The sequence below is a fragment of the Sander lucioperca genome, chromosome 21, assembly GCF_008315115.2.
Source record: "Sander lucioperca isolate FBNREF2018 chromosome 21, SLUC_FBN_1.2, whole genome shotgun sequence".
Classification (NCBI taxonomy): domain Eukaryota; kingdom Metazoa; phylum Chordata; class Actinopteri; order Perciformes; family Percidae; genus Sander; species Sander lucioperca.
Window position 1 is genome coordinate 19,626,864 of NC_050193.1, and position 26,117 is coordinate 19,652,980.

The following is a 26,117-nucleotide window of genomic DNA, read 5'->3' on the forward strand; positions in this document are numbered from 1 at the left end:
TCGTTTCTCATCTCAGTTCAGCTGTTCGTCCAGAGTCCCCGCTCTACCCAGATCTGCCGACGGTGATGATGTCGATGTAAACAGTTCTCAGGCGGGGCTGCTCCCCTGGGCACCCGAAGGTCCGGGACCTGATCCAGGACTGAGTCACCTACCGACACCCAGACACAGATCCGGGCCTGTTCTTATTTTGAAGCTCTTTGTCACCGAGAGCTACGAGCAGAGACGGATCGGCCCCTGTGTCATAACTGCAGACCACCGTGTCTATGTTGAGGTCGGTGTGTGTGTGTGTGTGTGTGTGTTGTATATTTTCTGTGCTTATTTGATGCAAACTATCCATACCAAATTCTTCTAAGCAGAGATACTCGGAAGTAATTGAGCTAGAGTCCAAGTCAAGTCTTTTAAAGTGCTCATAGTATTATGCTTTTTGGCTTTTTCCCCCTTTCCTTTATTGTGTTTTATGTTACGAGGGAAGCACAGGACGGACCCAAATGCAGAGTTCAGCAATAAAAGGTTTATTTGATAACACAAAATGGGGAAGGTGATGTGGGAGGCGGATGCCAAAACACAGGAGCGGAGATACGAGGGCTGGGGAAGGATGACGAGGGATCTTGCTGGGGTAGGATGGCGAGGGACTCGAGGGGGAAAACCTAGGAGGACGAGGGACTCAGGGGCAGAAGCTAGGATGGAGAGGGAAGACAGGGGACAGGATGGCGAGGGACTCACGGGGATAGGAAGGCGAGGGATCTCGGGGAGCCCGGGGCCGAGGAAACCAAGGAGGAGACACAGAAGTCCGGGGAGCGGGGAGAATCCAAGGCTGGAAGCGGGAGCGAAGGCAGGACGGAGCAGAAGCAGAGGCAGGGTAGAGCAGGGAGCCGTGAGAAGGGGGACCGGATGGTGAAGCCAGCTGACTGGATGCGGGAGGAAGGTGTGGCGCCGCTGACAGGGTGGCAGAGACAATGATCCAGCGAGCATTGTGAGTGGAGCCGGGGTTGAAGTACTGAGCTTGATTGTAGATGGCTGGCAGGTGTGTGTGGCGGGGGAGCGGTGATTGTGGAATGAGGGACAGGTGTGCGTCGTCAACTGGCAGCAGCAAGGAGCAGATGGGAGGAGGGAAAACACAGGAGGCACAGGGAGAAGCAGGACCAACAGAAAAAACACACAAAAAAGGACTAGAAAACTGGAAACAAAAACCCCAACCACGACAGTTTTATATCTTTTTTTGTGCATGCAAAGTTGTAACGTACTACCTGTGAGTGCAAAAAATAAATGAATAAATTGTTTGTTTTTTTAAAACACATGCAACTACAATTAGTTTTATTCATGGCTGTTTTGTCCTACTGCAGATTTCAGCCAAAGGGCCTTTCATCGATGTCGTGGAAGTGAAGTCATGCGTGGTCTCTCCTCTGTCAGACCCCAAAAAGTCTCCTTTCTGGACTGTCATAAGCGTCGGCTGCTCCTCAGATCCCTCCCTGACCGTCGTGGGAAACGCAACAGACGAAGAGGATGAAGAGGCCGAAAGTGATGCTGAACTGGAAGAGGAAAAGGAAGAGACAGCTGGACTGGAGAGAGACGGAGACAGAGATTTCTCATTCCGACATAGTGTTGAAAGAAGACGGAGAGAAGCACCAGAAAGGATGGAAAAAAGTAGCACAAGGAGAGGAGAGGAAGAAGAGGAGGAAATACAGCCGTTAAGATTTAGTTTCATCCTGCGACCTGTTTATAATAACTCGATTCAGTTCCTGCACTGCAGCCTTCGCCTGTGTATCTCTGACTCGAAAAGAGGGGAACCCACGAAGGAAGACGTGAAGAATAACTGTCAGAGTGGGCTACGGATCCCTCCACTTGTATCTAGATCCCCCGGACATCAGGTACACGAACAACTAACCCACTACAGCTACAGTTCATCGCACAAAACAGGTGCAGAATAAATCATCCTGTTAAATGCGTTAAGGCAGGGCGTCAAACTCAGCTGCACTAAGAACCACATCAAGGCCAGACATGTTTAGTTATTGACATACTACTACCATCCTTCCTTCCTAACTTCCTACCTTCCTTCCTTCCTACATTCCTTCCTTCCTAACTTCCTACCTTCCTTCCTTCCTACATTCCTTCCTTCCTAACTTCCTACCTTCCTAACTTCCTACCTTCCTTCCTACCTTCCTTTCTACATTCCTTCCTTCCTTCCTACCTTCCTTCCTACCTTCCTACATTCCTTCCTTTCTTCCTTTCCTTCCTACCTTCTTTCCTTCCTACATTACTACCATCCCTCCTTCCTAACTTCCTTCCTAACTTCCTTCCTACATTCCTACCTTCCTTCCCACATTCTTTTCCTTCCTTTCCTTCCTTCCTAGCATCCTTCCTTCCTACATTCCTTTCTTTCCTTCCTACCATCCTTCCATCCTTCCTTCCTTCCTACATTCCTTTCCTTCCTTCCTTCCTTCCTTCCTTCCTTCCTACATTCCTACCTTCCTTTCTACATTCCTTCCTTCCTTCCTACATTCCCTCCTTCCTACCTTCCTTCCTACTGTCCTTCCTTCCTTCCTTCCTACATTCCTACCTTCCTTCCTACATTTATTCCTTTCCTTCCTTCCTTCCTTTCTTCCTTCCTTCCTTCCTTTCTTACTTCCTTCCTTCCTACATTCCTACCTTCCTTCCTACATTCCTTCCTTCCTTCCTTTCTTCCTTCCTTCCTTCCTTTCTTACTTCCTTCCTTCCTACATTCCTACCTTCCTTCCTACATTCCTTCCTTCCTTCCTTTCTTCCTTCCTTCCTACTATTCCTACCTTCCTTCCTACATTCCTTCCTTCCTTCCTTCCTTTCTTCCTTCCTTCCTACTATTCCTAACTTACTTCCTACATTCATTCCTTTCCTTCCTACCTTCCTTCCTTTTTGTCCTTCCTACATTCATTCCTCCCCTTCCTACCTTCCTTCCTTTCCTTCCTTCCTTCTTTCCTTCCTTCCTTCCTTCCTTCCTTCCTTCCTTCCTTCCTACATTCTTTCCTTCCTACCCACTGAAATATTTTACTTGAATGAAAATATAAAATTTCAAAGATTTTTTCAATGGTCACAAATTTAAAACATTTCAGAATTTAAAAAGAGATAGATTCAGTTCGCTCAAATTCGATTCATCAAAGATCGAAAAATTCTGCTTTTAAAATTGCAAAAATCAATAAATTCAAGGTGAATTCAAAACAAATAAATGCAGATACATGGTTTACAAGAACAAGTAAAATATTTCCATATTAAGTTTACAGTGGCTGTTCAAATTCAAATACTTATGGCCGCTTGGGTAGCTCATCTGGTAGAGCGTGCGCCCACATACAGAGGCTCAGTCCTCGACACAGCGGTTCAGTTCCGACCTGCGGCCCTTTGCTGCATGTCATTCCCCCTGTCTCTCCCACTTTCCTGTCTATGCTGTCCTGTCAAAATAAAGGCTTAAAATGCCAAAAAAAACTATCGTAAAGAAAAAATTAATCTATTCCAATACTTTCGTCTCTTATTTGCCTCCATACGTAACTAACAAACGTATTCCCATCACAGTGCGAGATCAGAAACCTATCCAGGCCCATGGTGGTCACCCAGAAGATTAGTTCACTAGTACCCAAACTGCTGAGGCCCCCCACTGGCCAAAGAACCAGGAGCCTGAGCGCCTCCCCACTGAACAGTCCAGACCCCCAGCACAGCAGTGAGTATCATTCATTTATAGTCATTTTCTCAATGTGTTAAAGTGCTCATATTATGCTCATTTTCAGGTTCATAATTGTATTTAGAAGTTATATCAGAATAGGTTTACATGGTTTAATTTTCAAAAAACACCATATTTTTGTTGTACTGCACATTGCTGCAGCTCCTCTTTTCACCCTGTGTTCAGGTCTCTGTTTTAGCTACAGAGTGAGACCTCTCACTGCTGTAACATCTTTGTTGGCAGTCGCACATGCTCAGTAGCTAGGTAAGGACTACTAGCCAGTCAGAAGCAGAGTATGAGGGCGTGCCCTGACAGTAGCTAGGTAAGGACTACTAGCCAGTCAGAAGCAGAGTATGAGGGCGTGCCCTGACAGTAGCTAGGTAAGGACTACTAGCCAGTCAGAAGCAGAGTATGAGGGCGTGCCATGCTAGCAGCTAGGTGAGCATTAGAACGTGTGTTCCAAAGTGACCACGTTTGTCTCTGAAGTAAAGGCTGGACTACAATAGAGCTGTTTGGAGCAGTTTGTGAACAGTGTTTTCTGTTGGAGATGGTAAGTCCCTTTGGGGTGGACTTTGGGCTATTTCACTTTGTAAACCTATAACGTGCACAAAAAAAGATATATAACACAATAAAGGAAAGGGAAGAAGCCAAAAAGCATGATATGAGTACTTTAAAGTGTTCTTATTATTCTGCCTTTCTGCTGCTTTCAGTATTCTGCTAAAATACAACAAATTGCATGTTGAATTTAAAAGAAATATAAGGAAATCATTTCCATTGTTTCATTAAACAAATTGAACGTTGAATTGAACATAAAAGGCACCGCTCTTTTTAAAGTTTAATTTTCTACTGATATTTTCTTTCAACTAACACAAAAAATATGTCTATCGCGATATGTACTGTTTATTGCGCCAGTTGGTATTGCGATGGCGATAAAAAAATGATATATTGTGCAGCCCTAGTTCATACCCGATAGTAGTTGGTGATCGACTCACACTCTACCGTTTATTTATTATTGGCCATTTTGGCCGCCTAGTGGTTGTAATGTTGTGATGAATTGTGTCAATGTGTTTTTGTTTGGCTAATGTATGGACGTTGTCGTATTGATAATTGTATTTCTATTTTTATTATCATCACTCCTCTGTTATGTAATGGTTGTTATATGTTGGGATCCCCTCGAAAACGAGATGATACATCTCAAGGGGTTTATCCTAATTATCAAAAATATTATGGTGAGACTATTTAACCACATGAACACCGTGTCTCTAGGCGCTGTGGTGCAGAGAGGACCAGTGATGGGAATTGTCTTCGCTGCCTTTGTGATGGGTGTCTGTCTGACGGGGGGGCTGTGGTGCATCTATCATTATACAGGTAATGACTTTAGCATCCTTCTGTCACCGGCAAAACAAACACATGGCAGCACTGCCTACTATGTTTTACTGAAGTTTGGTCTAGGCTCAACATTAAGCATTTCTACTGTATCAAAATTAAAGGTACACTGTGTAGGGTTTTAAGTATTTTATTAGCTAAAATCAATGTCTTCATTCATAAATATGTCTTCATTGGTGTAAAATTGCCATCGCCAATGATCTGACTTACCCTCGTAAGCGAAGGATTTCTTATCTGTATTTCCATTGGACAGGCAAGTCCAAGGAGGCTTCCATGTCGTTGTGCCATTTTGAAAAACTATAATCACTGAGAGGGACATAGAGCACTAGCCTAGCTGTCTAGCTAATCCACAACGTGTTTTCGTTCAGAGCCAGCGTCACGTGACTGAAACCAGCTGAAACGGAGAAGGAGATCAGTGAGAGGCGCTTGTCACTGCCCCGGCAAATTTGAAAGCCTGCACTGCCCTTTAGTTCATCATGGAGGATCAGACTTATGCCGAGCCACAGAAGGAATCCTCGTCGCAAAAAAAGCAAAAATTGGAAGACATGTTGTCGTAGCTTCTTGGTACATAACGGCTACCGTAGATGCAACACGCATTTAACAAAGCGAGGCGCTAGAGAGCACTATTGGTTTAAATGCAAAATACAATTTCACTGCTAGATGGGAGAAACTCCTACACAGTGTACCTTTTAGGCCCACGTTATAAAGTCCCACATTTGTACCTTGGAATAGCTACATTTCCAAAAATGTGAGCTGTAATGCTGTTCACATTGGAAAGTTCAGTTCTATTTGGTGCAAGAAATTATATCCTTCAAAGATCCATTTAAAAAAAATAAAATTCCCACACACACTTTTCACCTCTGCATTTGGTTTATTGGTTGGTCGACATTTCTATCCCAGGTCCCTGGGAATTTAATTTTTTTTTTCTTGTTTAAATGGATCTTAGGGTTATTTTGTTTTCTTTCTTTGTTCCCAGCTAACACCAGCAAACTTCAGTGTGTTTTTAGTAGCTAAGACTGGCTACGATTTTGTGTTTTGACCATTTGTAAACTGTGTTCCCGTATCATCACCGTTTATATCTAGGCCTATACAACCAATGTGTTTATGATTAAATTGTTAACAAGAGTACAACGTTCTTCATAGATCTAGCCTCTTTATTTTTGCTATCAAAATGCACCAGATTAATGCATATAACTTTAAAGTGCTCATATTATGCTCATTTTCAGTTTCATAATTGTATTTAGAAGTTGTACCAGAATAGGTTTATGTGATTTAATTTTCAGAAAACAACATATCTTTGTCGTACTGCACATTGCTGCAGCTCCTCTTTTCACCCTGTGTGTTGAGCTCTCTGTTTTAGCTACAGAGTGAGACCTCTCACTGCTGTAACATCTTTGTTGGGAGTCGCACATGCTCAGTAGCTAGGTGAGGACTACTAGCCAGTCAGAATGCAGAGTATGAGGGCGTGCCCTGACAGTACCTAGGTAAGGACTACTAGCCAGTCAGAAGCAGAGTATGAGGGCGTGCCCTGACAGTACCTAGGTAAGGACTACTAGCCAGTCAGAAGCAGAGTATGAGGGCGTGCCATGCTAGCAGCTAGGTGAGCATTATAACGTGTGTTCCAAAGTGACCACGTTTGTCTCTGAAGTAAAGGCTGGACTACAATAGAGCTGTTTGGAGCAGTTTGTGAACAGTGTTTTCTGTTGGAGATGGTAAGTCCCTTTGGGGTGGACTTTGGGCTTTTTCACTTTCTATAACGTGCACAAAAATATATATAACACAATAAAGGAAAGGGGAAAAGCCAAAAAGCACAATATGAGCACTTTAAAATGTACAAAATTCCCCCGGCCGAGCATGCCCCCTGAATTTAGGGTTCCCTGCCTGCCAAATCCCACTTTAACTCCTGATAACAACCACCAGTATCAAAGATGTAACCAACATTTAAAAAAAATAAAAATAAATGAGGATTTGCAGGATTACCACATGAAACATCATTGCTTATTCAATATAGCTTGATGTTTTTTTCCATCCGTGGTCGTGTGGAGACATTTTAAATGATTTATAATTCTATCTTTTTGAAGGGCCACGTACAGCGACACTTGGAGGAGAAAGTCATTTAACAGACACGCACACCCATGAAGGCGGCAACATCTGGACTCCACTGTCACCGTCGGATCAGTCGTCCAGCTCGGTGTAGAGGTAAGATCAGATGAGGACGGCTCTTTAAAGGGAGACTCCACTCATTTTACACTCAAAGAGAGTATGTTAATAGGTGTTGGAAACATTTGTATAAAGCATTTTATCCTGCAAATGTTCTTCCGTTGATCCAGACTACATTTATATCATGCACACAGAGAATGGACCCACAAATGCACAACTTAGGTACGTAAAATACAATGATTTATTAGTAAGCGAATAAAGCAAGGCAACAGTGTCCAGTTACGGCAGACAAAAGGGAAATCTGGGAAAACAGGCAATGGTCAAAATCCAAAGGAATACAGGAACTCAGGAAAACAGGACACAGGGAAAAACGCTTGAAGGCTGAACACATGGGAGCAGACGATCTCGCTCTGGGGTAAGGGGAAGACAGAACTTAAATACACCAGACAGGGGAGACAATGAGACACAGGTGCAATACATTAGGGCAGGGACAGGTAATCACAATAATAGAAAAATAAAAGACAGGAAGTAAAACAAGACAACACATGGGAGAACAAAGAATCTACAAAGTAAAACAGGAAACAGAAGACATGAAACATACTACAAACAAAAACTCGACACAGGGACGAGACATGACAATTTATACAAAATAACTGTACAAGTTACTCCAGCTGGGCGGCACAGAGTGAACCAAATGCCAAGGTGGTATATAAAATAAACTGTAGTGGTTAGAAACACCGGCAGTTCCAGATAAAATACCAGCATTAGGCGAGCACCTGCAGATTTCAACTCTTGATATGCTAGATCAGGTCTGAACAGTTTTTACTTTTTTATCTCTTTCTCAGGATTTCCTGCAAATCAGAGGAAGGAGAACTGGGACAGCTTGTGTGTGTGCAGAGCCAATGTTTGCGCACGTCTCCATCGTTGATCGCTGTGTTGTAGAAATGTGAGGGGACTGAAACTATGTGAACACAGAACAGCACATCACCGCATTGTGAAACATTGTTTGTTTGGTGTTGCGAGCAATTCTTCATCAAAGGCATCTCAAAAGTAGCAGCGATCGTTGTCACATGTATAGGGTGACCAGATTTCCTGGAACTAAAACCGGGACACTTTGCGTGTGACCGTAGTGCTCGTGCACGCACACGCTTTTTAACGTGAACATGTGCCAGCCCAGGTCAGATGGACACAGACAGATTAGACACAATTTTGCCAACAGCACACGTAGGCCTACTGCTCACAACATAATGGGGTTTCTCAGTTAATATTCATGAATGTTCTTGGTATGTAGCCTACATATCTAAGAAATTGTGGTATATTTTAGTTGCAGCACTGTGTTGCCGTTGTATGGAGAAGGAACTTCGTAGACACTGCTCTTAGTATAAAAAGATTTATTACATCAGAGTTTTCAGCATCAATTTACAGACCCATGGATATCTGGAGAGACGACCGACCCAATCTTCAAAATTTGTCGCTCTGCCTTTTCTTTGTGTGGACAAAACTTGTATCTCAAGGCATTGAATTAGCATAGGACGTGATTCGTAAGTATACCATTGGATCGGATAACTGACCAATCAATGCCTGTTATCTGGCACAACTCCAACAAAGGTCTCTTCTGTCTTGGGGGGACCTCTACTCATGTTAACGATTTCCAGATGTTCTCAGTGAATGTAGAGTAAAGTTCATGCATCCTCCTTATACCAAAAACGTAGATCACGATGGTAAATAGTCAGATACCACAAAATCATATTAAAAGACATTGGGTGAGTTTCGTGTGGGACCAAGTTAGGGCTGGGCGATAAAACGATCTCGATATGGGATCGCAATAAAATTCAGGTCGATAACGATGATTAACTTGGACATATTTTACTCGATTTGGATAGATCTAACAGCCTATCACACAGCAGAAAAAAAGGCCATTCCATTTCAGAAGGTGGCAGTATTGAGCACCAAAAGTTGTTTGCCAACCGCCAAAAAACGTCAATAGAAGTACACACCCATTTCCTACGCAGAGCATTGTTTGAGCTACCGGCGGTGAAGAAATGAGTGGAACCGAGGGGCACGAAAGCAACGGTGAAAGTGAACTTGCATCATCATCCAAAGCTGAGGAAATTGTTGACAAAAAAGTTAACAGTCAATATAAACGTCAATTATATGGAAGTGGTTTGGATATCTCAAAAGCAATGAAGCATAGATTAACACGGTCTGCAAAATATGCCGTCGGTCGGTGTCGACCAAGACGGGAAACAACCAATCTCTTCTGTCAGTTGAAAAGGTCCCATCCCAGCGACCACAGAGAGAGTTTGAAAATGCGGGCCCATGTTAACGTTAGTCTGCCCACAAGTTTTGTCCAACATCCTAGTAGTTCTCCTGCTGTTAGCAGCACTAGCGCGGCTGAAAAACAACAACCAATCGTGTCGTCTTTTGCGACCATTGCGTCATATGAAAAGTGAATGTGACAGTAGTCACAGCTTTTAGTTTGATTGACATTATTTGCATTTACATTACTAACTTATACTGTTTTGTTAAGGCAGATAAAGCATGTTTGCAAAGTTAAATGTTTACATTTAGATGTTATTCAATATATTCTTTTATCACACAATATATTCTAAACCAAGCCATGTTTGCACAGTTAAATGTTACATTATGTTATTCTATTTTTTATGTTAATAAACTATATTCTAAAGTTTAACTAATTAACCCTCTGGTTTCTTCAGGCTTCAGTCATTATCAGGATACTCTTCAACCTGGCAGCATTATTAAATTATATATCATGATAAATATAGATATTGATCAATGTGGAAAAAATGATCGTGATCATATTTTTTGCCATATCGCCCAGCCCTAGACCAAGTTTATTTTTCAGAATTAACGCATTCTTTTGGAAAATGCACCCACTGAACTTGTGAAAAACTTTGTGAAAAGGTATTTTTCATTGCATGGCACTAAACGAATTATTTGGAACTGCTGCCACAGGCTTGAACTAAAGTTATGGTAACACTTTACAGTAAGGGTACATTAATTATGAATTCATGCATGAATTAATTCATGATTTGTGCATTACTTCATTCCTTTATATTTTATGAATCATCAGGAATTTTGTGTTCAAATCAGTTGTGTTCAAATCTGAATTTGCGCAGTGATGACCACATTTTTTTTGCAGAAAAATAAATAATCATGACCATGCTTAATAATTCATAATTCCTAATGATGTGCCCACGTACCTAATGCTTTATAGTTGTGTTGTTCATGTTTGAGGTCACACCAATTCCTAATGATTCATGGGATATGAAGAAATGCAGTAACACATAAATCATTAATTACATAATGCATAATAATTAGGGTAGCAAAGGGTCAAAATAGTAGCCTGTTAGGCACGACGCAAAGTCAAGTGGAGGGTAAAATAAATTAATAAATGGCGGCATGCGATTAAAAAAAATTATGCCCGGACCTTACTCGCATCGCGATTAACGCGTTAATGCTGACAGCCCTAATAATAACACATAGGCCTACATCAATTAATTCATGCATGAAATCATGATAATTCATGTACCCTTACCGTAAAGTGTTACCAGTGTTATTCTAACCAACAACACACACGCACAAAAATGTAATCTCATTTGATAGAGCAGATAGCTTCCCTATTGGAAACATTCATTCTGTATACAGTATTTGTTAGAGGAGTGAATTTGCTCAAGAATAAATTTGTTAGCTGAAAGCCTACTGTGAAGTTGCGCACAGGTGTCAGCAAAATTGGCCCGTGTGACGAGCAGCGCCTTAAAGGTGGGAATGGTCATGCGGTTCCTCTCGTCAGTCCATGTGTTGTTCATGAGTGAAAAGATCCGCTCAACGGGAGCATTTGTGCCCGGTAGACACATGGCGAACTGACAAAGGAGACCTAGATTTTTGAACGGAATCTCCCTGCTTTTGAAATGCGCGAACAGCGTTGCTGTCTCCATTTCTTTCACTCTCTATGGTTAAAACGAGACAGATAGATAGATAGATAGATAGATAGATAGATAGATAGATAGATTTTTTTTATTGATCCCAAAAAATGGGAAATAACAGTGTTGCAGCAGCAAAATATCAGACACACAGCACACATACAGAGTAAACATTAAATAATAGGAAACAATATACATGAAATAATAATAGAATACTACACGAGCAATATTTCAAATATATACAATTTGGAAATAAAATGTACAACTGTTTCAATAGATATAGATAAACTTGATGTGCAAGTTGGGGAGTAAAAATGTAAAAATGTACAACTGTTTGACTAGTAATGATAGGATGTAGATGAACCTATTGTGCAAGGTTGTGCAAGGTGCATTCAGTGCAGTTGTGATGTCCATGAGTCTTATCTCACACTCAGTGATGAAGGGTTAAAAAGTTGAATTGCCTGTGGTAGGAATGATTTTCTGTAGCGGTCCGTGTGACATCGAAGCTGTCGACACCGAAGAAAAGGTGCTCCTCTGTTGGACCAGTGTGGGGTGGAGAGGGTGGTCGGGGTGGAGACAGATAAGAAGAGGCATTGCCACAATGTTTACAAATATACATTGTAATGCTGGCTGCACAGATTATGCAGATGCAGACGGCTAGGATTGACTGACACACACATGCATTGTTAAAATCATACGCTGGACGCTTTATTAGTCTTTCTACATGGGTTGAGTTAATGATCAGGCTATAATAAGACCACGTCGGCTATGTCATCACTGACAACCGGGACAATTTCATAGTGGTTGGTGTAAACTGGGACATTTTAGCGGCCCGACAGGCTTTTGTCGGGACTCGGGACACGCAACTCAGAATCGAGACTGTCCGGTCAAACTGGGACGTCTGGTCTAGAGCCCTGCGCGGGACTGTTTTCTTCATCCCGCTCCTGCCGAATTTCTGACTATTACCACCCGCTCCCGCAATGTGTACGTCCACTCCCGACCGCACCCGCAAAACTCTGAGAATTTATGCCCGCACAATAATAGAGATGCATTGATCTTGTGTCTTCTCCCGTCCCGCATGAGAAAACACGTCATTTTAGACTAATAGGGAGAAGATGCAGGGAAATAAGGCAGGTGCTTGCTACTGAGAGAAGGGGAGGAAGGAGCAGAGGATGAGGGAGCGAGGAGGAGAGGGAGAGAGGGGGAGGACGGAGCCTCGGAGCTCCCCCGTCCTGGGAGGCTCAGACACGCTGCTGGTGTCTGCTCATAGATATATATATAGACAGATATAGATATAGACAGTATATATATATATATAGCCTATCTATGGTGTCTGCTGGCGTGGGGGGGTTCCAGGCTACATCCCGATCCCGCAGTGTTTTTTTTTAGTCGCTCTTTCCCGCCCGTAGCAAAGTTCAAACTGCCCGCTCCCATGAGATTTGCGTTGCAGCCCTCTACTCTGGTCACCTACACGTGTAGAGACGTTTATCTGGATTCAACAGGATCTAAACTTGGTTGGAGTGACTCAAACAGAAACCACATCATCATCATCGCCTTTAGAGACGGAAACACCAGGTCAAAGATGAGTTGAGGGGTGACTGCGTGTTTTAGAGTCAATTTCACTTTGTGTTGTAACTGAATCAGCTGGTAACTGCATTTATCTGTATGTGACTTATGTTGTGTTTTTGTGGCAAATAAGATGTATTAAAGGAGCTGAGATCCATGTTGACTTGCTGTTTCACTCTCAAATCACATGCAACCCTGATAAAACAGGAAGTGTTGTGAATAAGTACACGGTGCTAAATCTTTACAGTCATTCCCCGAAAGAACCAAGCACGCCTGCCTTGTTGCACGATCCAAATTTTCTTCAAAACTTGCCATTTTTAGTGTGTAGCTCGTTAGCTCAAAGGTTGTTGTTGTTTATTGTAACTAAAGGATTTTGGGAACAGCAACACACAGAGAGCGGTGAGGTGATGGGCAAAGCCTGACATAGGTGCCAATAATCTGTGGGTTGGTCACTATGAGCAACCCCATTCACATTACAGTCTTTCGATCCATTAACGTGAAAATATTGATTTAGTGCAGCTTTAAATCTGAGTATTTTAATGCAACATCTACCATATGTGCTGTAGAAGAAGTACTGAGAATTCACATGTATGTTGCTGTTGTTTTTTAACTTAACTATTTTTAACCATTAGCTTACTAACCTTTACCTAACTAGTTCAACCTTTAGCTAACTATTTCAACTGTTGGCTAACTACTTCAACCTGTGTCACTACCCGATGTGAGTCGAGTGCAGATGTGAGTTGCGCATGCGTCACTTTGTGACAGACGCTGATCTGTTTTGCTGTTAGCTACAGAATAATGAGAACATGTACATTACATAGCAGTAATTAATTATTTAGCGTAAGGCATCACATTTTCACGGCATGATCCCTGATGTCAGTTCTAGATTAGAGGCTAAAGTAGCCTCCAACAACCTGCTAATGAGAGACTTCTGTAATGTCAAGACAATAAAAATGGACCTACATAAGTTCATTCACTGCTGGCTACAAGTTAGCAACCAAACACAACAAAGGCTGTCACTTGAATGGCGTTTTGAGCTAACGTTAGCAATCAAACAATCATAGATAGCTAAAACGTTTTTTGAAATGATTTCCATCTTCCATCCCTGTTATTGTTTGTAATGAGAAAAGTTTATTATTTTATGGATTTCACAGTGCAGCCAGATCCGGATCCCTCGGCGTTATGCCGTAAACCGTTTAAATCTGAGCATGTGCAACTCACATCTGCACTCGACTCACATCGGGTAGCGACACCTTTAGCTAACCAACCATTAGCTAACTAGCTCAACCTTTAGCCTTTCTCCAGTACTTTTAGCTAATCATTTGAACTGGTTTCCTATTTATTCATTACATTTAGCTACTTCTGTGCCTGCTTGCAAACTAGTTTTCACACACTTGCATCATTGCAACATGTAATGTTTAGGTGTTATATTTGACTGCTAATATGTATATTCTTTTAATCAAATCTGATTTTGTTAGGCAGGCTACTAGTATCCCTAATTGGCAATAAGTGAGCTACAACACAAACAATTTAGCTTAGAACACAAACCAAGGAGATGAAATAACATTCATACACAATCAATTAAGTTTTATTGATATTTACGTTGCACTTCTAAGTATGCATATTCTTCTGACTTTCACAAGTATGAATGATTGAACATTATTTACAAAAATGCTATCACTTCATTGCTTCATGGACTGTTGAGTGTACATGTCTTCATAGCCGCACTGCATCTGCTGGTGGCGCTGCAGGTCAACCCTACGCTGGAAGCTGTGCTTGCAGTGATGGCAGCTGAACGGCCGGTAGTTGCTGTGCTTTCGGCTGTGGGTGATGAGGTTGGAGCTTTGGCTGAATCCTTTACCGCACACCTTGCACACGTGTGGTTTCTCACCTGAGGGAGGAAGTACACAGTGTTTCACAGGTGGGTGTTTGAGCATTTCACAGCATGGTTTTAAGTTGCATTTAGTTAGTTAGTTTGTCCCGATCCAATTCTTTCACGATACATGGGTGCTGATTCGATTTGTGCGATTTTCAAAGTTGAATACTACACTTCTAGACACAATATATCATGAGACATTTCTGAAAACTAATTGTTTTCTAAGAAGAATGCACATCACATGTCAGTCAGTCAGTCTGACATTTATTTCATTTTTCATTTGTCTATATTCTTGACGTTCCACTTCCGGGATTGCTCCGGTGCCGCAGGAAATCTGCCAGATGCATGTCTTTTCGCCGATGTCCGTCCCCTTCCTCTGTCTCTGTGTTGGCGTTCTAACCTCCGGTGGATTTGTGAGGACTATGGTTAACTGCTCCTCAGATCTCTGCAGGGTAAATCCAGACAGCTAGCTAGACTATCTGTCCAATCTGAGTTTTCTGTTGCACGACTAAAACTACTTTTGAACGTACACATGTTCCACCAAAACAAGTTCCTTCCCAAGGTTATTTTGCAGCGGCACCGTGGCTCCGTGCGGCGCTTAGCACCGCCCAAGACGATTGTGATTGGTTTAAAGAAATGCCAATCAACCAGAGCACGTTCTTCTCCCATCCCAGAATGCTGTGTGGACTAGACAGACCTTCCTCCAAAGCACTGTGGAGGAAGGGTCTGGCAAAGCGAGACTAGTAAAGAGGTAACATAACATGGATTTTCTGCAGTTTAGCTGGAAATGGATATGATGTAGTCACGGCCAGCGGTAAACTTTTTTACTTTTTTTTGTTTTGTTTTCAGTTTGTTGTTGTTGCCGTTTGTGGAGCCTGGGCTGTCTACAGAGACCGCGTTTTTTACAGTGTGTTCAGGAGACAGGCAGCTAGCAGATAGTGAGGAGATGTTTTTTACAGTGTGTTCAGGGGACAGGCAGCTAGCTGATAGTGAGGAGATGTTTGCTGTATGTGACAAAAAAATGTTGTAGCCTAAAAAACGCGTGACATCGCTTAGAGCACCTTTAAACTGATTAATCAATTAATGATCGATTCATGTGAAGTTACCCAGTCTGATAGTCGTACCTTTGTGTTCACTCACCTGTGTGTATGAAGGTGTGTTTCTTCATGTCTGACTTCTGGTGGAACCTTTTCCCGCAGTACTGGCAGGGGTAAGGCCGCGTGTCTGAGTGGATGAGGAGGTGTGTGGACAGGGTGGACGAGCGCTTGAACACCTTTCCACACACCTTGCAGCCAAAGCTACGGTCCTGGACACACAAACACAGGTTCACTCGGACACAGACATGAGGACAAACCAATGTTTCCTTCACAAGTCATGAAGATATATTTAAGAGACATTAAATACAAAAGGACATGCAAAGGAAACCCAGAAAACGCTCCGGGGGCTTGGCATGTTGTTCCCTACAATTATTCAACAATACATAACATGAAGAGAAAAAAAAACATTTAGTCTATGAAATGAAAATGGGACAGAACAAAGTAAACAAACAAAGAGAAAAGTTAGGTGGATCAGGTAGAAAAGTTTTATGCACAAATTTGTGCTGGATTAGCTGGTATCTTAACGAACACGCTTTTTGATGCACCGGAAATATTTACTACAAGTACCACCTTTTTCAGACTACACACACACACACACACACACACACACACACACACACACATACACACAAAGTTCACAAGTTTAAAGACCACACCAACAAAAAATTTGTAAACTAAAAAATTTAAAAATGACTTAAAGGTCCCATGGCATGAAAATGTCACTTTATGAGGTTTTTTAACATTAATATGAGTTCCCCCAGCCTGCCTATGGTCCCCCAGTGGCAAGAAATGGTGATAGGTGTAAACCGAGCCCTGGGTATCCTGCTCTGCCTCAATAGCATTTAAAGCTACAGACACAGAAATGGCACATCCTAAGGAGAGCTCATTGTGGGACTGGCTCTAGTGGCTGTAATTCTGCACCAAGGCTGAATTTCGGGAAAGAGACTTCAGATACAGTATTAGGGGACCACTAAGGTCTATATAAAAGAGACTTCAGATACAGTATTAGGGGACCACTAAGGCCTAAAAGAGACTTCAGATACAGTATTAGGGGACCACTAAGGCCTAAAAGAGACTTCAGATACAATATTAGGGGACCACTAAGGTCTATATAAAAGAGACTTCAGATACAGTATTAGGGGACCACTAAGGTCTATATAAAAGAGACTTCAGATACAGTATTAGGGGACCACTAAGGTCTATATAAAAGAGACTTCAGATACATATTAGGGGACCACTAAGGTCTATATAAAAGCATCCAAAAAGCAGCATGTCATAGGACCTTTGATGGGTCATGTGTATGTTCTGAAATTGATCAAACTTTTTCTCATGTAAAGATTCTCACTGTGTACTGTACCTTAGCTGTACTGTAGCTGCCTATCGCCCTGAAGCCAAACGGCACGTCGCTGGCAGTGGGGGATCTGGTCAATGGGACAGAGAGGGTGTTGTGAAGATAAGCCTGCAGGCCACCTCCTGATATTAACACTTCTGAAAGAGACTGAAGAGGTAGACAGAGAGATCGGGAAAAAAAGACGAGAAGAATGATACCACTGTCAAGTCAGTACTTCAAATGTGAAGCCAGCACCAACACTAAGGCTGGGTACCGAATTCAATACTTTTTAGGCACTGACCTCTAAAGTATGGAGTATCTACAAATGCCTCGTCATTTAATACCCAATTTCAATATCTAAGGAGGTTCTTCAATACCTAAGGTAAATCTCATCAGGGTCAGTGAGCCAATAAGCATGCAGCATGCTTCTAGCAAGATCTAATAATGTCTGTGATTGGCTGTCTAACGTTACACGTCGTAGAGACACACAGGAAAAACTACGTTACAGAGAGACGACTCACCTAGTAGGAGCTGGAAAATTTGATTTGTGCCGTAATGTCTTTCTCGTTTTAAAAAATTGGTATTGAAAAAACTATTGTTTAGGAACCGGTATCGTTACCCCACCCTAGCCAGCTCTCCTGAAACCAGTAGGAGTTAGATTTTTAAGTGGCATGTGGCAGCCGGAAGTGGCATGTCCTGGCATGTGCCACTTTCCTAAAGCCAAGTGCCGTGTTATCACGAGGCTACGTGTTATCACGAGGCTACGTGTTATCACGATAGCATTTGAAAAAATAATTACATGGTTTCTAAACATTATCCTGACTACACTTTGACAGTGTGTGATTATCCACTAAATCGTAACTATTTGTCGAAGTAATTCATAATTTTAGATTGTTTTAACTCAAACATTAGGTATAATTTCATATAAATGAGGTTTATTTATTATAAATTCCAAAAATAAGTGTAAAACTAGTGGTAATAAGTTGCATGGTTGACGGTACAACAAAAGGGTTAAACAACAGCCTGTTCTTGAGTTAAATTCAAGAGTGCAAATGTGAGTAAAAATAGGGCATTAATAATATTTGCTGTATTCCTGCTCCATAGTTTTCTCTGTGCATTCCTCTGGCAGAAGTGTGCAGACCAGTTATCTTTTTAAAATGACAGCTTTGTTTGCAACATCCTACTCCTATAAACCAGCACAGACTGCTCTTACACTTTGTGTTTTACACCCTGAACCACTCTGCTGTGTCACGCTCTGACGTTGGGCCAGCTTCTGTGTCATGGCAGTTACTTTTATCGTTATTCACTCTGATTGACTGTTTACATCCCGTAAACACTCCCACAAGCACACTGACCAGACACACTCTCCCAAAGTCAATAATCAGAGATACAGCGCTATACGCCCCTCTGTGCTCCCTTCAGAGCAATCACCCATTCATAATCCCATAACCACCGTGTCTGTCCCCCGACTGAGACCGTTTAAACCAAACACTAATAAAAGAGGTGCTATACTAAACAACCTAATTGGAATTAAAACAACCACTGCAACGACAGAACAGAATAGGAAAATCAAATGTGGGCTATTAAATATTAGATCTCTGTCATCGAAAGCATTATTGGTAAACGAATTGATATCAGATAACCACATTGATTTATTCTGCCTCACCGAAACCTGGCTGGGCCATGACGAATATGTTAGTTTAAACGAAGCCACTCCTCCCAGTCATAATAATACCCAAATTCCACGAGGCTCAGGCCGAGGAGGGGGAGTTGCAGCCATATTTGACTCGAGCCTGTTAATTAATCCTAAACCTAAACTAAATTATAACTCGTTTGAAAGCCTTGTTCTTAATCTTCAACACCCAACATGGAAAACAGTACAGCCAATTATATTCGTTGTTGTTTACCGAGCACCAGGTCCATATTCTGAGTTTTTATCTGAATTCTCAGAGTTTTTATCATGCGTAGTCCTTCAATCAGACAAAGTACTTATTGTAGGTGATTTTAATATCCATGTGGACATTGAGAGCAATAGCCTTAGTACTGCTTTCAATTCACTGCTAGATTCTATTGGTTTCAGTCAGAGGGTGCATAAGGCCACGCACTGTTTTAACCACACCCTCGACCTTGTGCTAGAATATGGCATCAAAATTGACGATTTAATAGTATTTCCGCAGAATCCTTTATTATCAGACCATTTTTTAATAACTTTCGAATTCCTACTACCAGACTATACGAAATTAAATAAAAGTTTCTACACTAGATGCTTATCTGACAGTGCTATAGCTAAATTTAAGGAAGCTATTCCAACAGCACTTAACTCAATGTCATGCCTTAATATAACAGAGGACTGTTATGTTAACTCTAGTCCCTCCCAACTTGATAACTTTGTAGACGCTGCTACGGCCTGCCTACGGACTACTTTAGACTCGGTTGCTCCTCTCAAAAAGAAGATGATGAAGGAAAGGAAACTAGCACCTTGGTATAACTCCCAAACTCACAAATTAAAACAAATCTCACGAAAACTTGAAAGTAAATGGCGTTCCACCAAACTGGAAGAATCTCGTGTGGATTGGCAAGATAGTCTAAAAAATTATAGGAGGGCCCTCAGAAATGCCAGATCAGACTATTACTCAACACTAATAGAAGAAAATAAGAACAACCCAAGGTTTCTTTTCAGCACTGTAGCCAGGCTGACAGATAGTCACAGCTCTATTGAGCCATCTATTCCTATAGCTCTGAGCAGTGATGACTTCATGACCTTTTTTAATGATAAAATTATAACAATTAGAGAAAAAATTCATCACCTTCTGCCCACAGCTTCCAACGACTCACCATTGGGCGCAGGAGGGCTAGAGAGAACGATAAGACCTGATACTTATTTAGACGGCTTTTATCCTTTAGACCTCCAACAATTAATGTTAAGGGTCTCTTCAGCTAAGCCAACTACCTGTCTCTTAGACCCCATTCCAACGAAGCTACTTAAAGAAGCACTACCTGTGGTCAACACCACATTACTAGATACGATCAATATGTCCTTATTAACGGGTCACGTACCGCAGTCTTTTAAAGTAGCTGTGATAAAACCTATTCTGAAAAAACCCACCCTCGACCCTGAGGTCTTAGCCAACTATAGACCTATATCTAACCTCCCGTTTCTCTCCAAAATCCTTGAGAAGGTAGTCGCTAATCAATTGTGTGACTTTCTGCATAGAAATAGTCTATTTGAAGACTTTCAGTCAGGATTTAGAATGCATCATAGCACAGAGACGGCACTGGTGAAAATCACTAACGACCTTCTAACTGCTGCTGACAAAGGACTTGTCTCCGTACTTGTCTTATTAGATCTTAGTGCTGCATTCGACACTATTGACCATACCATCCTCTTACAGAGACTGGAACATTTAGTTGGCATTAAAGGAATCGCACTAAGCTGGTTTAAGTCCTATTTTTCTGAGCGATCCCAATTTGTTAATATTAACGATAAACCATCCAAATACGCTAAAGTTAGCCATGGCGTTCCTCAAGGCTCAGTGCTTGGACCAATTCTATTCTCTTTATATATGCTTCCTCTAGGCAATATTATTAGGAAACACTCAATTAACTTTCACTGTTACGCAGACGACACCCAATTATATCTGTCAATCAAGCCAGACGAAAGCGGTCAGTTAGCTAAACTTCAAGCGTGCATTAAAGATATAAAATCCTGGATGACCCACAATTTTCTGATGTTGAACTCAAACAAAACGGAAGTTATTGTGCTGGGACCCAAGCACCACCGAACTTCATTATCTAAATATATAGCTACCCTAGATGGTATTGCCCTGGCCTCCAGCACTACTGTCAGAAATCTAGGAGTCATTTTTGACCAGGATCTATCCTTTAACGCCCACTTAAAACAAACCTCAAGAACAGCCTTTTTCCATCTTCGTAACATTGCCAAAATCAGGAACATCCTGTCTCAAAACGATGCTGAAAAACTAGTCCATGCATTCGTAACTTCCCGGCTGGACTACTGTAATTCTTTACTATCAGGCTGCTCAAATAAGTCCCTCAAGACCCTCCAGCTGATCCAGAATGCTGCAGCACGTGTTCTGACAAGAACTAACAAAAGAGATCACATTTCTCCTGTATTAGCTTCTCTGCATTGGCTTCCTGTAAAATCCAGGATTGAATTTAAAATCCTTCTCCTGACCTACAAAGCACTAAATGGTCAAGCACCATCATACATAGAAGAGCTTTTAGTACCTTATTGTCCCACTAGAGCACTGCGCTCCCAGAACTCAGAGCTACTTGTGGTTCCTAGAGTCTCTAAAAGTAGAATCGGAGCCAGAGCCTTCAGCTACCAGGCTCCTCTCCTGTGGAACCAGCTCCCAACTTGGGTTCGGGGGGCTGACACCGTCGCCACATTTAAGAATAAACTGAAAACCATCATCTTTGATAAAGCTTATAGTTAGGGAGTGAGGAGTTGCAGCATAGTAGAGTAGAGTAGAGGGAGGCAGGAAGTACAAGCCCGTTCCGGCAGGGGAGAGTACGAGCCCGGTCCAGGGCCCCTCTCTTTAGCCTGCCTCTCTTAGTTATGCTATTATAACTCTAGACTGCTGTGGGAAGCTCCTTCCAAGGACACAATGAGCCGCTCCCTCTTCTCTCTTTTCACTTGTCTCCTTTTGTGTGCATCTTAGTCCCAGAAATGCCTGTTACTAACCTATCTCTGGGGAGTTTTCTCCCCGGAGTCCCTTTGCTTCTTCTTCACCCAGAACATCGCCTTGGAATTGGGTGGCACCTACACCGGGGTCCTGGGTGCAGCTGACGCTATGGACTTACTACACCCTGCTACGCTCTGCGTTTCCCCGCAGTGTCCGACTGCGTCCAACCGCGTCCACCCAGGCTGCTGTGCCACACTACACCCCGTAACGCCCTGCTGTGCCCTACTATGACATGAACTACTATGACTACCATTGTGATCACTGCTTCACTATCTTTATTATGACTATTATTGCCACCATTCACCACTCCCCCAACTGGTGCCGTCAGACACCGCCTACCAAGAGTCTGGGTCTGTCCGAGGTTTCTTCCTAACAAAAAAAAAGGGAGTTTTTCCTTGCCACTGTCGCAATAGCTACTGCTAATGCTTGCTCTTGAGGCAACCACTGTAATAGTTGGGGCTTCGTAAAGTACAGAGTTTGGTCTAGACCTACTCTATCTGTAAAGTGTCTCGAGATAACTCTTGTTATGATTTGATACTATAAATAAAATTGAATTGAATTGAATTGAATTGAATTGGTTTCCTCTTTTATTATAACAGCAGAGATAGAAAGGACATTTGATAATTCTCACAATGCAGAGGCTTCCTACCTTTTCACAGAGCGGGCACTTGCTGACAGGGGATTTGAGGTCGGTGTGCGACGTGTGGTTGACTAACATGAAGACCAGTTGCTCCAGTTGTCTCTCTCTTTCAGATGCCGGGTGTTTGTCCGCCGTCCAAGGCGAGAGCGGCAGAGGAGCGTCTCTCTTCTCCACAGGGGCTTTTGTTAGATTATGAAAAGATAATGATGGGAATGTCTTTAGTATACAGAGAATGGTTGAGCATTTTTAGGGTCTTTGGTTAGCATTTTCTGGCCTTGAGTGTATAAAGATTAATCCTGTATGTTGAGGCTTTTTTCTAAACTAAGTTCTCAATTACAGAGATGCTCAAGTCTCTGAGCTAGAGTCCAAGTCAAATATCAAGTCTCTGAGCTAGAGTCCAAGTCAAATATCAAGTCTCTGAGCTAGAGTCCAAGTCAAATATCAAGTCTCTGAGCTAGAGTCCAAGTCAAATATCAAGTCTCTGAGCTAGAGTCCAAGTCCAGTCTCAAGTCTCTGAGCTAGAGTCCAAGTCCAGTCTCAAGTCTCTGAGCTAGAGTCCAAGTCGAATCTCTAGTCTCTGAGCTAGAGTCCAAGTCAAACATCAAGTCTCTGAGCTAGAGTCCAAGTCAAATATCAAGTCTCTGACGAGAGCAGTCTTAACACACCACACACGGCAGGAATATCTGATCAGATTATTTTACCATAATCGGAGCATCCTTAAGATTGTCGGAAGGGGGGAATCGGGTCTAAAATCGGCCTCATTATCCTGCCGTGTGAACCAGGCTTAAGTCTCAGCTCTTTGAGTTAGAGTCCAAGTAAAGTCTCAAGTCTCTGAGGCAGAGTCTAAGTCAAGTCTCAATTTTATATCATTTATATCATATTATGTAAAGTTTTAAAGCCAAAGCTTTTGAAGAATGACATAGCAACTGCCGGTGTGGTCGACATGTTTGTTGTCCTCTCTCACGTGTGGCCACGCGCAGCATATACGTTACATGTTACGTAGCTAGGTTGTAACTTACGCAGTGAGTGGAATAACGTTCAGCTCATCAGACGTTTCCTAAAAATAGATTGTTCACGAGTTCTGCATCCCGAGTCCGAGTCGAGTCTGAAGTCTTTTGAGGACGAGTCTTAAATCGAGTCTAAAGTCACAATGTGACTAAGTATCAAACTTGAGTCAGAGTCTCAAACTCGAGTCCCCATCTCTGCTCACTTATGACCGAGATCAACAAACACTCTCACATGGCATCCAAATAACACATACTGTATACAAACTGTAGTCTTATACTCATTTCAGAGTGACAATTTCGTAAAAAATCCCTGCTAAAGAAAGGGTTGGGTACCTGAAGGCCAAATCTCATCTGTGGGGGCAGAGTGAGACTGGACTGCCATCCCGTCCCACGGTGAGCAGGCTTCAGCAAGACGCTCTTTGACCCCTAACATGGGGTACAAAGACTGCTCAACATCTTCCGGACACCTCCTGTCCTGTCCCATCGCATGCTGCACAGGCTGGTGGGCGTCTGTTTGGGGCTGGGAATGTCGTCCATAGAAGTTCTTAGATGAGGCGAGTACATGAGTCCTTTTACTCCTGACGAGGAACGACCGCGGCATGGCAGACTGAGGGCTGACTGAGGGAGTTGATGGGAGACGAGGTTAAAAAAATCCTGCAGAATAAACCTGCAGGAATCAGCTCTTTCATGTCACTTTTAGAGCCTTTAGATGCCGCACACCTGCTGGTACATGTTCAGTTACAATGCCAAAGCTTGAGGTTTTCTTAGCAAATATAGCCCGCCACCTGCACAAAAGTTTCAGGGTTTTCACTGAAGGATAACCCGGCTGTGGTGTTGTCTGACGACTTCTAAACTGACACTATATGGTTAACTTTTTATATTTCCATTTTAGCAGCATGTACCCTTTTGTAGACATTTAGAACAGCAGAATGATTTTAAAATTGGGAATATTATCTTTCCACATTACCTAAATTAAACATATAAATAAAGTGTATTTGCAATTTGCAAATTTATTAATTTATCATGAGATATGTGGCAAATAATATCTCACAACTGCATTGGTTGATTTTTTATATCAGATCATACGGTAAACAAGAAAAAGGAAAGCCTGAAAGAAAAACTAAAAAGATACAACTCAAGAGAAGTACGCAGCAGACTAGTAATTTTCCCCAACTTTTTTTTTTGCCAGTATATATCCACCGAGATTTTATATGAGCCTCTGTAATAAAGATACAAAAATGTAGTAACCTGCTCATATAAATCTATAAATAATATCCTTCGCAAGTCACAGCCTTGAAGTTGCAAAGAAGAAGTGAAAAGTGTGCCGGTAGATTGAATTTTCCATGTTGTAGGTGCATAAGAAAAAGTCAAAAAAATGAATACATTCGTATAAATATATTGATATTATAACAATAAGATTCCAACTTACCTCTGTATTGCACAGCTGAATGTTGAGTGTTTCTTGTGTGTCCTCGTTTGCTGGCAACGTCCTCTTTTCTCTTTCTCACACCCATCAACTGATGACATGACACAAAGAGATTTTATTTGATTTTGAAACACTGCTGAGGATTGTGGGTCTTTAGGCATTGGAGGGGCAGAAAAACATGCCCCCAAATTAATTGAAATTACAAGATAATTAAAAAAAAACATTATTTGAAAACGAATATCTACCCTTATTCTGACAAGCAAAGTCTATAAAAACAGAGATGTTGCTCTGTATTCGCTGAAGGTTTAGTCGGCTGTACACTTCAGGTTTGGGACCCAGTGTGAATAAAATTGTGGTGACACCAAAAGTCAAGATGAAACCTTATTTACAGTAAGACCAATACAGATTAAGACAAGTGTTGTATTTATCACTGTTCAAGTGGGTTGACTCATAAACACACCGAACATCCTTTGGAAAGTTTGAATATCTCATCGTTCTCATGTGAACATGTGGACCTTTTACTATTGAAGTGGCAATTACACATTACACTGTGTGTGTGTGTGTGTGTGTGTGTGTGTGTGTGTGTGTGTGTGGTAGCCAGTCATCCCACACAGTTCCTTATGTGATTGGACAGAGCTTAGATTTGGTCTTTCTTTACCAACTTTATCTCAAGAGTTGAACTATAGTCTGAGTAAGCTTTGTGTTAGACGAAGATATTTTATTTGAAGTGACAGCTTGGAAAGAAGGCAGATCTGGAGTAAGATTTCAGGGTAAGACTTTACACTAATGACCACTTATAAGTAATTTATAAGCTTTTAATTAATGATAAACTAACCATTAAGAAATCATTGTTATAAATGACTGATAATTACAAAGTTATTAGTAGTTATCTGGCACATAATTTGCAAGCCATGAAAAGTAATATATCATTTACAAATTCATAATTATGTGCTAAAAACATAAGAAATTGAAATTGCAAATATTTAGTGTACATGAGTATTACAATATATGTACTATTTAATGAATACATGAAAAGGGCTGATTGTACTTTGATCATTTAAGAATAATGTGTAAAGTTTGACCACGGCAAAAGAGGTGTTAAAGAGACATACTGAGTCATCATGCTGTATGTGGTTTGTCAATACAATTTGCAAAGTTCCTCCTTATCCTTCCTAACAACATATGAGGCATCGCTCCCCTGAACACATTTACCAAAACATAGCATTAGCAGCAGCTAATGAAGAGTGAAGCAAAAGAACCAACACATAAAAACAGGCATATTAAAAGTAAGGGA

At 41.7% G+C, this 26,117-nt stretch overlaps 2 protein-coding genes across 2 annotated transcripts in view; one reads left to right on the plus strand and one right to left on the minus strand.

The window, feature by feature from the left end:
* The window catches only part of engl (endoglin, like), a 29,856-nt gene extending 21,554 nt beyond the window's left edge, over positions 1-8,302 (plus strand). Inside the window, exons 12-17 of the mRNA XM_031295130.2 lie at positions 17-271; positions 1,344-1,868; positions 3,541-3,685; positions 4,952-5,053; positions 7,153-7,270; positions 8,077-8,302. Coding sequence (XP_031150990.1) covers positions 17-271; positions 1,344-1,868; positions 3,541-3,685; positions 4,952-5,053; positions 7,153-7,268 — 1,143 coding nt within the window. The 3' untranslated portion in view covers positions 7,269-7,270; positions 8,077-8,302. The remainder of the gene's footprint in view (positions 1-16; positions 272-1,343; positions 1,869-3,540; positions 3,686-4,951; positions 5,054-7,152; positions 7,271-8,076) is intronic.
* Positions 8,303-14,124: 5,822 nt separating this feature from the next.
* LOC116046750 (zinc finger protein Gfi-1b-like) lies at positions 14,125-25,033 on the minus strand. Its single transcript, XM_031295156.2, has 6 exons — positions 24,827-25,033; positions 23,731-24,015; positions 22,400-22,569; positions 17,072-17,212; positions 15,758-15,923; positions 14,125-14,632 (listed from the first exon to the last, which is right to left on the minus strand). Exons 1-6 carry the CDS (start codon positions 24,909-24,911, stop codon positions 14,424-14,426), a joined length of 1,056 nt encoding a protein of 351 aa, XP_031151016.2. The 5' UTR covers positions 24,912-25,033; the 3' UTR covers positions 14,125-14,423.
* Positions 25,034-26,117: the final 1,084 nt, after the last annotated feature.

Bases quoted from the DNA above. Each gene is read 5' to 3' on its own strand.
- LOC116046750 (XM_031295156.2), bottom strand. From the start codon at position 24,911: ATGGGTGTGAGAAAGAGAAAAGAGGACGTTGCCAGCAAACGAGGACAC. The intron at 17,213-22,399 runs GTAGGAAGCCTC...CTACCTCTTCAG, and splicing joins AGTGCCCGCTCTGTGAAAAG to TCTCTTTCAGAAGTGTTAAT. The intron at 14,633-15,757 runs GTGAGTGAACAC...TTCCTCCCTCAG, and splicing joins ACACACCTTCATACACACAG to GTGAGAAACCACACGTGTGC.